At 39.4% G+C, this 11548-nt stretch overlaps 1 protein-coding gene across 2 annotated transcripts in view; it reads left to right on the plus strand.

Annotated features, from left to right (window-relative positions):
- Nucleotides 1-11548, plus strand: part of LOC105926440 (sodium/calcium exchanger 1) — a 138689-nt gene that overhangs the window by 84298 nt on the left and 42843 nt on the right. For both annotated transcript variants that reach the window (XM_012862755.3, XM_012862766.3), the window contains exons 10-11: nt 784-975; nt 2232-2424. In XM_012862755.3, the coding sequence (XP_012718209.2) occupies nt 784-975; nt 2232-2424 (385 nt within the window). The remainder of the gene's footprint in view (nt 1-783; nt 976-2231; nt 2425-11548) is intronic.

Raw genomic sequence — 11548 nt, forward strand, 5'->3', positions numbered from 1 at the left:
CAAAAATTGCTTTGTGTACAGAGACACATTAACCCAATAGTGGGGACAAAAGAGTAGTAAATATATACACATATATATATATATATATATATATATATATATATATATATATATATATATATATATATATATATATATATATAATGGTAATTCAGGGTAGTTAAACTTACTGATTAAATGCTGTGCAATACCACTGTTTAACCCTGGGATGGCATCATACTGACAATTTTAAACACAAAAAAAAGGATTTCAACAAATATGCACTAATTTGTCAAAAATAATGACCAGAATATGTAGACTGTACTATAAGACAACCATGTTGAAATTTTGTTGGCAAAAAAATTGTTGATTTGTGGGTGAGTTACCCCTTAAGGAAAAAGACCCAGCTAAACAGAAAAGAAATGGCGAGGTGTACTTTCTTTTAAGAAAGCATCGAAAATGTTTTGGCAACAATTGCACAACCAATGTCCCTGTCCAGGTATGAGACAGCTACATTCAGAAGACATGTGCACTTTCTATAAACGGAAAGGTGTGCAAGCATCCAAAATCATCTGGAAAATACTTTCTTTTGGGAAGAAAAATTAAATGAGCACCACATTTATATTTTGACATCAGTAGCGCCATCAATGGGCCTCTCCAAGTAAGAGACACACCTAAACTCAGAAGCTCTGGCCCAGGAGTACTTTCTATAGGAAAGAAACAAAAGAGATGACACAAAGGTAATAGCGCCATCCTGTGCTCACTCTAGGAGGTTGGGTCCTGATGACAGACTTTGTTTTCCAGAGGTTACCGTCGGCGTCATCGACGACGACATCTTTGAGGAGGATGAGTATTTCTACGTGCACCTGAGTAACCCTCGTGTGGTCGGCTGTCCCGAGGTCGGCGCCGCCCCACTGGATGCCAGCGCTACCCCGAAAGCCGTGCTGGGAGATAACCACACAGCCACAGTGACCATTTATGACGACGACCACGCAGGTCAGATGCATCACTATAAGGATCAAACGTCTTTATATTCACCCGTTTTGATAGTGCTGCAAGTTTCTGAAACACAAAGACGCTTTAGGGAAAAATTACCCACTGATTTTACTGTTTTATATATTTTTGCCGGTAACACTTTATTTGAAGGGGTCTACATAAGACTGACATTACATTGTCATAAACATGACATAACACCTGTTATGAACATAAATGACTCTTTGTGAATGTTTAGGACCGTTGTCATTAATTGTCATTCGGTAAATTATGACACTATTAAAGCAAAGTTGACATTGGTTAAAATGTCTTTGTTATGACAAGGCCTTAACTTAACAAAACCCCAAGCCCTTAAATTAACCTTGTATCTGTTAATGTCAAGTTGTCATAACAAAGACGTTTTAAACAATGTCAACTTTGCTTTAATAGTGCCATAATTTACCGAATGTCAGTCTTATGTACACCCCTTCAAATAAAGTGTTACCTTTTTGCCTAACTCAGCAAGTCAGAGAGGCTATTTCTGCATTCCTCCAAAGCTTTGTTGCAGTTTCAAACGTCTTCATAGTTCAGAAGGTTTTGAAATTCTGTTATATTGATCAAAAAGAAGCCACTTTTAAGCTTTTTTTTTTTTTTTTTTTTTACATACGAGCACTACACAAAAAATGCCTTTATATAATTGCACGGTGGTAATGTGTCTAATAGGGTGGAAAATATTAAAATTTAACAAGGACATTAACTCTTGATATTCTTGAAATTAAACCGCATGATATACTGGTTAATATCCTATAATCACAGAAGAGCATATTGTGCTCTCTCTAAATTTTGAGCTTCACAAACTGACTGCATTTTAATCTAAATCTGCAAAATCTGCAAGTGAAAAGCAGGTATAAGAGGTTCTTAGACACTAAGTTCTGCGATCGACCGTTTCTAATCAGCATGGCTGGAGAACACTGACATTTTGATAATTTCACTGCAGGTATTTAAAACGAGGGCTTCAGATGAATGAAAATCACCAACGCTTGCTGGGCTGCCTTCACGGCATTTTGAAATGCTTTGTAAAGATGAGAGGTTAAATCCAGTCAGTGTCCCCTCCATTTCAAGTTGCAGGACTTTGATAAAAATATTAAACGTATAGCATAATCTGAGAATTTTCTTCCTCTTTAAATTCATTTTCCTCTATACACACACACTCCATCATGCAACTTGGAGACCAACCCGAGGAGAGCGGAGGCATTTATCAGTCTCCATCTTTTCTCCAGGCATCTTTACGTTCGAGGGAGCCAGTCAGAGGGTGAGTGAAAGCGTTGGCGTGATGGAGGTGAAGGTTCTCCGGACCTCAGGGGCCCGAGGTCTGGTAGCCGTCCCTTATCGGACCGTGGATGGGACAGCTAAAGGAGGGGAGGACTACGAAATGGCTACTGGAAAGCTGGAGTTTCAGAATGATGAGACCATGTGAGTACATGAAATCTGCTCTGTTAGTACTGATTCATTTTACTTGTTAATCCTAAATTCAACGGAATGTTTTCCCCTTACAAGCTGGTTATCAGTGTATTAATCCTGCTTTTTATGGTACGCTAGTCGTGATTAAACACTTGCACACGCTCAGAGTTGCTCCAGCGTCCTTGGGCGCATGCATTTTTAATGTGCTGATGTTAGCAGTGTTAAATTGACCAGTACATAAAGCAGTTGGGACTGCAGTTTCCTCGGGCCTCGTGGGGCCCATAAAGTTCCCACTCCCTGTTTGTGTGTCCACGAGTGTATGTGGATTAGTTTGGTTTGACTTTTACATGCAGGACTAAGAACATCTTGGCTGATTCTTGCTTCCGTAAGGCATTAAAGTTTAGTTCCTACTTGTAAGCATGTGTTTTCTCATTATGAGCAGCAGTATTTGTTTAAAGGAAAGAGCTTTTTTGTTTAGGGAATCAGTTTTCTTGACAAGATCGCATGAAATCTCTAAACTTCCTTGAGAGGAATCCCAAATATATTGACTTTGTGCGTACCTGAGTGCTCCTCTGCTTTGTTGTTCAAATTGTTCTAAAGCTGTTTCTCTGAGGGCTTCTTCTTTCATATGAAGAATCTTAAAAAGGGTTTCTGGTTTTCAGGTTGAGCTATTTCAATGAAAATTAGTTGGAAATAAATTGAGGAATAGGTCAAAGGCGTGTTTCTGAAGGCTCAACAAGCCCAGTTAAAGATAAGGGATAGCCACTCCTCAGAGAGGTTCGTTAAGTCGATTTATTTAGGGGAAAACAACTATTTAGAGCTGAAATAACCTTATTTAACAGTACCTTCTGGATTTGTTGTAAATAAAGGGTATGTTTTTACATTATCATGGGCTAAAGCTGTGACTATGTTAGCTTGGGTCTTTTCATGAGCCGTTTCTTGCATCAACATGAGTTTTCAAACTCTCCCACAGCCTAGCATATAAAAAAAATGTCCACTGTCATGTTTTGGTTTAGGATGATCCCAAATGCAGACAAACTGGAAAGTGCAGGTTTTAATATTGAAATACCAAACAACATCTTACAGCTGGCTTGAGGAACAGGGCAGGAAAATAAACCAAAAGGGACATCCGCAAAAAAAGAAACGAAAACAGGCAGAGAATCGGGGAGCATTAAATCAACATAGGAAACCAGCGAAGAGTAGTGAAAACCAGAGAGCTTAACTACAGAGGAATGTGTTGAAAAAGGTAAGAGACCATGGAATTAAAAAAAAATTACCTAGAATGAACTAAAAATAATCTAACCCATAGATGTATGAACTAAAATATCAGCAACTACAGAATACAGACAGGAAGAAACACAAAGATCCTGACATCTACTGTCGATGAATATTCAATACGTACAAAGATCATATCCAAGACTCTTGGTCGCCATCTAGTGTTTGGAGTTATGCAAAATATTATTGCAAATTCACCTCATTTACATACATAATACCTGCAATTATTTATACTGTATGTGCTGTGCTCTAATTAACAATCTCTACTTGATGTGGAAGCTGTTTAACAGCAAAACAATAATACTTTGTTTGTTTTTTAATATACTTATACTAATATAGGCATATTAATATATATCAAAGTATAGTAATATATACTTACATACTTAAATATATTCTGTTGCTTCAGGTTGTCATTTTACGCAGGATTAGTCACTACAGAGAAAGACTGTATTGAACATGTTGTGGTATAACCTGAATCTAGAAGAAGCACATTCCTCTTTTACAGCTCTAACTGCACGGTTTTACATAATAATTACTTTTAGATGTTGTTGTTTTTTTTTTAGTTTTTGTGCAATTTTGTTCATTCTGTGGTTATATTTAAATCCAGTTGATATAAACAAAGTACAGGGCCTCGTTACAATCTGTATTAAGACATATCCTGTTCAATACAACTAAAAAAACACATTTGTTAGAATACATAATAAGTAAATGATTGAAGAACATCATTCCTTAAAGAAATGGGCCCGAGTCCCGAACTAAATCTGTGAGAATATCTGTGGTGCCCCATGCAGACAATAGATCACCTGTTAATGTGAGAGGTTTGGAGAGCTTCTGCAAGGCAGAGAGAGAGCAAATATAGACAGATATCCTACCAAAGAGGACTGAAAGCTGATTCTGAATAAAAAGATGCTTTGATTGGTGTTTTTTATTGTTCGTTTTTGTTTTACTCCAACACTTGTATGTGTTTCATAGTTGTACAGGATAAAATTCACACTGGATTTGGAGAAAGTGTTGAAATGACTCGTCGTGGTTTCTTTAAAGACATTTTTTTTATCTACGTAATGGTTATAAAAACTAATGTGCTTTAAGGGTCCAGCCTTGTGCTCTTCCTGTTTGGCAACAATCTTATAAGAAAATGACAGAACATGCCCCGAATATCATTTTTGGGTGCATTTTTAGCTGCTTTCCTTTATCTCCTATGTCTTTATGGCAGCTTTTTGTTCTTTTCATTTCTTCTGAGAGATAAAAAAAATCACAATATTATTCAGCGCGTCACGTTAAGGCATCGGCTGGGATCACGATCTCACAGAATCAAAAGTATTTATACAAAGAAATTTGATTTGCTGGTACACCTTGGATTAGAAATCTGTGTCGGTCTTTGCACGATGCATCCTAGCAGCTTAATGAGCACCAACAGAGCTCAGTACCTGCTTAGAGCAACACGCTCTAAACCCCTTACTTTACATCAATCCAAGATATTTCCTCTGATTCAAATCTGGACTGCAGCAGAAAAAAAATGCAGTGAACCTGATTAATAGCAGCTCGTCGGTGTAACGAGAATGTAATTCTTTTAATTTCAGCTTACTTTTAAATTACCGCTGCGGTAAATGTGCAGAGACGTATCTGCTGGGTTAACTGCTCCCACTCTTGCTAAAAAAACACATTTATCTCCTGTAGTTAAGAACTCTAATTTGATTATTTCACTCCAAAGATCAACAAGTTAATGTTCAAAATCAAACGCATACATACAGGAACGGTTTTAATTAGAGGTTTAAGACCATCTGTAGTCCAACTGTAATACGTAATGAGTCTGGCTTCATTTGTTCTGCTCATTGTTTGGCTCATCCTCCGATGAACTGCCATGGAGTGGAGGAAGAGTACATTTAGCTTCAAAGCTAGGTGCCGCTTAGGAGAGCTTGAGCGGTGGGTTGATAGTCAAGGATAAAAGAAGGATCAATATTCTGCTGTTTTCATGTAAAGGAGTGGGAGTAAACTGAGAGAGAGAGAGGAATGCCTGGAGTGGAGACCTCAGCAGCATATCGATTCATCCCTTCAGTAGTCTCTCTAGTAAGCTCTTTCTGTTTAGCTGCTCATCTTCTTTCATGTTCGTCTCGGATTTCCGTGTTTTGCTGTTTTAAGCTCCAGTATTACCCTGAAATCCCAAGTGCATATTTTTACTTGTTCCGTCCCTCCACTGATGCACACTGTAGGTCTAAGCACCAGATTTAGGGTTTAATGTGCCGTAAAACCGCCATTAGTATCGATCTTTTTTGAACGCCTTTAAAGAGTTTTTCTGTACGCTGATACGAACCAGACTTAAAGCTCAGGAGAAATTTTTCCCCGTCTTGTGATGTTGCTGAGGTATGAGTGACGATTCTGATGTGCACCTGCTGGATTGGGGTTAAATTCACATTCACACGTTTTTACTGGTTATGATACTTTTCTGTAACATCGTCATCTTGTTTTACATATTATATTCATGATAAAGGCTCACCTGACCTTTTTGGGAATGAAATATAGTCTTGAGGTGCCCCTACATGGTTATCAGTTGAATTAATGGCTGAAGTTTCACTTTCGCCATCCAAACTCCCTGAAGCTAGATGCCTGCATATCAGGTTATGGGATTTTATCATCGGGCCATTGCTGGTGCGACGATAGTCGTTGAGCGATGTTGTGAATTGTAGCTGTGTTGTTTCTGTAGCAGTGATATAATGAGCGGCGCTGGTGTGGTTGACTCAAGAATAGGCTGTTTTATGTGGTGATTGAAATGCATGCGCCATAGTATGGAATGCATATTAAGGCCAATTTACTATGGCCTAATTCTTTCTAACGCCCTATAAATAAGACACTGATACATAATAGTTGATTATCCTTGCAAATATATACAATTTATTTATCCTCTATATATGTCTTTTTATTTGGCCATAAATGTAATGGATAGTGCTGGTGAACCCGATATTCAGCCAAACACAGAGTCACGTTTTAAAAGGTTTATTGAAGGAGACGAGTCATGGCAGATGAAGGCAGGCAAGCAGAATCAGGCATGACCAGACAAATAATGGCTGATCCAGACGAATAATGGCTGAACCAAACTTGACCAGATCAATAATGGCTGAACCAGACTTAGCCAGATGCAGGCTGATCCAGACTTGGCCAGATGATTAATGGCTGATCCAGACAAATAATGGCTGAACCAGATCAATAATGGCTGAACCAAACTTGACCAGATCAATAATGGCTGAACCAAACTTGGCCAGATGATTAATGGCTCAACCAAACTTGACCAGATCAATAATGGCTGAACCAAACTTGACCAGATCAATAATGGCTGAACCAAACTTGACCAGATCAATAATGGCTGAACCAGACTTAGCCAGATGCAGGCTGATCCAGACTTGGCCAGATGATTAATGGCTGATCCAGACTTGGCCAGATGATTAATGGCTGATCCAGACAAATAATGGCTGAACCAGATCAATAATGGCTGAACCAAACTTGACCAGATCAATAATGGCTGAACCAAACTTGGCCAGATGATTAATGGCTCAACCAAACTTGACCAGATCAATAATGGCTGAACCAAACTTGACCAGATCAATAATGGCTGAACCAAACTTGACCAGATCAATAATGGCTGAACCAAACTTGACCAGATCAATAATGGCTGAACCAGACTTAGCCAGATGCAGGCTGATCCAGACTTGGCCAGATGATTAATGGCTGATCCAGACAAATAATGGCTGAACCAGATCAATAATGGCTGAACCAAACTTGACCAGATCAATAATGGCTGAACCAAACTTGGCCAGATGATTAATGGCTCAACCAAACTTGACCAGATCAATAATGGCTGAACCAAACTTGACCAGATCAATAATGGCTGAACCAGACCTGACCAGATGCAGGCTGGCTGAAGGTGCAGGCAGCCAAGGATGGACCGGGGAACCACCAGAACGGGCAGAGCGAGCGCTTGAACTCACGGGGAAACAGACATGTGCAGCACGTAGACACAGGCAACTTTCTTCAGTGAAGCAAACAGATGAGTCCAGCTGGCTGAGCACACAGGAAATGGTAGAGTCAAAGCACATCACACAAGATGAGATCAGATCTTTTTGATATTCCTTTGAGATATTATTTCTTAGCCCCTTTTTTGTTTATATTTTCGTATTTTTCTTTGTGTTTTTCTTTTTGCTTTTCCCCTTTTTAATTTCTATAATATTTCTTATTTTTAATTTTATTTTTTTCCCTACAATTTTTCCTGTTCTTATTATTTCCTTAACCATTTTTTAATTTCTTCCTGCCTAGCTTCCTGCTTTCTCCCCTGTAGTCGTTTATTTTCAGATTTTCTGCCTTTCAGAGCACATTGTCTCAGTCTCCCTCCCTTTCCTTCTCTCCTCCACCTTTACCTCAACCTTGCTGTCATTTTGTAACTTTTCCTCATTTGCATTTTTCCCCTCTGTGCCTTTAACCTTTGCATATTTACACTGTCATATTTTCCTCCTCACCCTCTTCTCTCTAACACCTCCTGCCTCATCTCTTCTCCTCCCGCTGCTGCTATTTTCTGATGTGATTTTCTCTCTCTCTCTCTCTCCGGTTCTTGACTCAGATGAAAAGGGACTATTCCTTCATCCTTTTTAAACTGCCTTCAATCAGTCTGTGTAGCTGCTTTGTTTACAACATTTCCCGTTTTAGCAACTTAATAGTAATTTGTCAACAACCATTAGCCATGTAGTCAGCTAAAATAGAGCTAGAATAGACCCGCGAAGAAGAAAATGTATGTTACACTATTGCAGATGCCTGTTGTCAATGACCGTAGGCTGTAAAAGCATATTTACATTGAAAACATAATCTGGAAAGGATCAATGGCACACATTCAGCAGACATTTGGCTTGATCTCCTTACAAACATCCACAAAGTGACACAATGCAAAAAGATTGCATGACTTTATAGGACTAAACAAACAGTATTGTTCACTTCTTTTGGTTTCCAGCTGCCGAAGCGAGACTCAAAGTACCTACTTCGATATTATCTCAGGTCTAACTCTGCAGGTTCAGAGCAAAGGGGCACTTTTGCCAGGAGATGCAGGACGGATGGAGAACAGCTCCAAGGGCTCTGCAGCCAGAGAGCAGTGTGAGAGAGTAGGTGTGAAGTGGGGGTGGTGCATGCAGGGCTCTATTTAATTCATCCATCCATCTTCCAACACGCTTATCCCTATTGGGGTTGCGAGGGGTGCTGGTGCTTATCTTTAGCTGTCAATGGACGAGAGGCGGGGTACACCCTGAACATGTCGCCAGTCCATCGCAGTCTATTTAATTCAATAACATTTTATTTATATAGCGAACAATTCATGATACATGTCATCTTTACAAAGTCAAATTCAATTAAATTATGCAGATTGGTAAAAAGTTTATTATTTAAGGAAACCCAGTAGATAACATCAAGTCTCTCCAAGCAGCATTCACTCCTCCTGAAGGAGCGTAGAGCCACAGTGGACAGTCGTCTGCATTGTTGATGGCTTTGCAGCAATCCCTCTTTGCAGCAATTGCTGCTTGCTTGGTCCACAGTGTCCCCTTTACAGTGTTTGGAAACAGTGTTGTGTTTAATGTGGATTTGCAGACCAACACAAAGTCATGCATAATTAGGAATATAAAAGAGAAAGAATTACAAATGGAAATAAATTTTCCATTGTGGAACACAGCGAACCTTTCCTCCGTAAATCCGTTATTAAATTAGCTCCCACCAATTTTCTCCAAAATAAATCCCTCTATATGTTATATATATATATATATATATATATATATATATATATATATATATATATATATATATATATATATATATATATATATTATGTGATAAAACAACAATAGACCAACTAGTGACATGTGTGAGGTCCTTCTGAAGGCAACTCATACACTGAATTTCATTTAAGGGTAACAAAGTAAAAGGGGGCTGAAAATAAATACAAGACTCTACAAACTCTTTTCAGATTATTGCTTTATTTTAACCAATGCATTTTTTTGTTCCTCTTCACATCCCTGCACTGCTTTGTGCTGGTCCATCACACAACATTGTCATACACATTTAAGTTGTTTAATGTGATAAAATGTGAGCGCATTGCGGGCATGTGAATATTTTCTTTACGTTTCAAAGTCAGTGACGCATCTTTTCTTTTGTGGGTTGCAGGAATTTATTTTGAGACCAAAACAGTTTAATTCATGGTGCCCTTCAGCTGTTGTACTCCAGATACGAAGGAGAGTAGGGAGCCATCTTTGATATTTCGCCTCACAGGGACCGTGGGTCAAAACGAGCAGCGGTGACAAAGATCCCCCCGCCGCGTCAAAGAAAACATGTTGTTGTCACAGGTCAAAGGTCGGGCTCCTCTCAGCACAATGACACAAGGAGATGTCTGCCTCCTGAAGGATGCGCGCACACAGCCAGTGTAAAACATTGAGGAAATGTTCGTTTTTGCCGTGACAAGTTCGCGCTCAGGGTGAAGAAATCAGCTCTGCATCATCAAAGCAGGAAGAGCTCGACCCTGATGATGACATCTCTCCGCGGTAAACTGCGCGCAGCTTGAAACCTCGACCCTTTTTCGAGGCCTTAAAGAGACGCTCTCGCACGGACGCAGCGTGGTGCTGCCAGTTTATTCGAGGGTTCGGCAGACGCTGATTTTTGCTTTTAGTGGCCTTTAAAAAGCAGCAGTTTCTGCGACTATCATGAGGTAAATGTCACAGCTTGACACCAGAAGCGACTCCGTGGGTGACCTGCGGTGCGGCTGGGAGACTGTTTTTTTTTTTTTATTATTATTATTAAGGGTCATTCATTGTGAACCTAGGTGTGTATCAGTACTTATGCACCAGGTGACCCTATTTTACCCTGCAGGGCGTAATTAATTCTCTCTGTGCTTGGTCAATTAGGGCTGCTTTTATCTATCCCTGGCGTCTTAGTTTTCACCGTTGAGCTCTAACTTTGTGTCCTCTGAACCCTCTCAGGGTGTTTTGCATTAATAGGAGGGTGTGTGTGTGTGTCTCTGTGGAAAGGGTAAAAGGAATAGTGAACTGTGTGGCGTGTGAGATGAAGGGTTGCTCTCAGCAGGGTTAGTTTATTCTTAGCCTTCGTCTGACCCGCGACTCGGCTCAGAGTCTCAGCCAAGAACGGGCCAGCAGCGTGTGTGTGTGTGTGTGTGTGTGTGTGTGTGTGTGTGTGTGTGTGTGTGTGTGTGTGTGTGTGTGTGTGTGTGTGTGTGTGGTCCTCTCCCCTGGCTCTTCATTATGAATTTCAAACAGGTGTCTACAGCAGTCTGTGCCTGTTCAGGTAGTGGCCGACCCATGAGATCGTTTGATTCAGAGGAAAATTTCCCGACTTCAGGTTTCATCCTGTTACAGAACAGATTAACTGCATTATTTGGGTTGATGCAGTCGCACATGCCTATAATTATTTACAGTGTCTTGAATTTGCTCATGTTATGTATTTTACTGCATGTAATTTTAGGGCTATTTTTAAGGGATTCTAACCCTTTGTTGATTCCTCAATTCCCTCAGAATAGAGCTCCTTATAGCTCAAACCATGTGCAAAACTCTGCATTTGTGCAAAATAGGTCCAAATTAAACATTGTCTTCTTGGGGCACAGCTGTTTTTGTCAGTCATCCCATATTGATAAAAAAGTAATAATAATTACATATATATATAATTTTTTAGAGATAGATAGATAGATAGATAGATAGATAGATAGATAGATAGATAGATAGATAGATAGATAGATAGATAGATAGATAGATAGATAGATAGATAGATAGATAGATAGATAGATAGATAGATAGATAGATAGATAGATAGATAGATAGATAGATAGATAGAT

This window comes from Fundulus heteroclitus, chromosome 14 (genome assembly GCF_011125445.2).
Source record: "Fundulus heteroclitus isolate FHET01 chromosome 14, MU-UCD_Fhet_4.1, whole genome shotgun sequence".
Lineage (NCBI taxonomy): Eukaryota > Metazoa > Chordata > Actinopteri > Cyprinodontiformes > Fundulidae > Fundulus > Fundulus heteroclitus.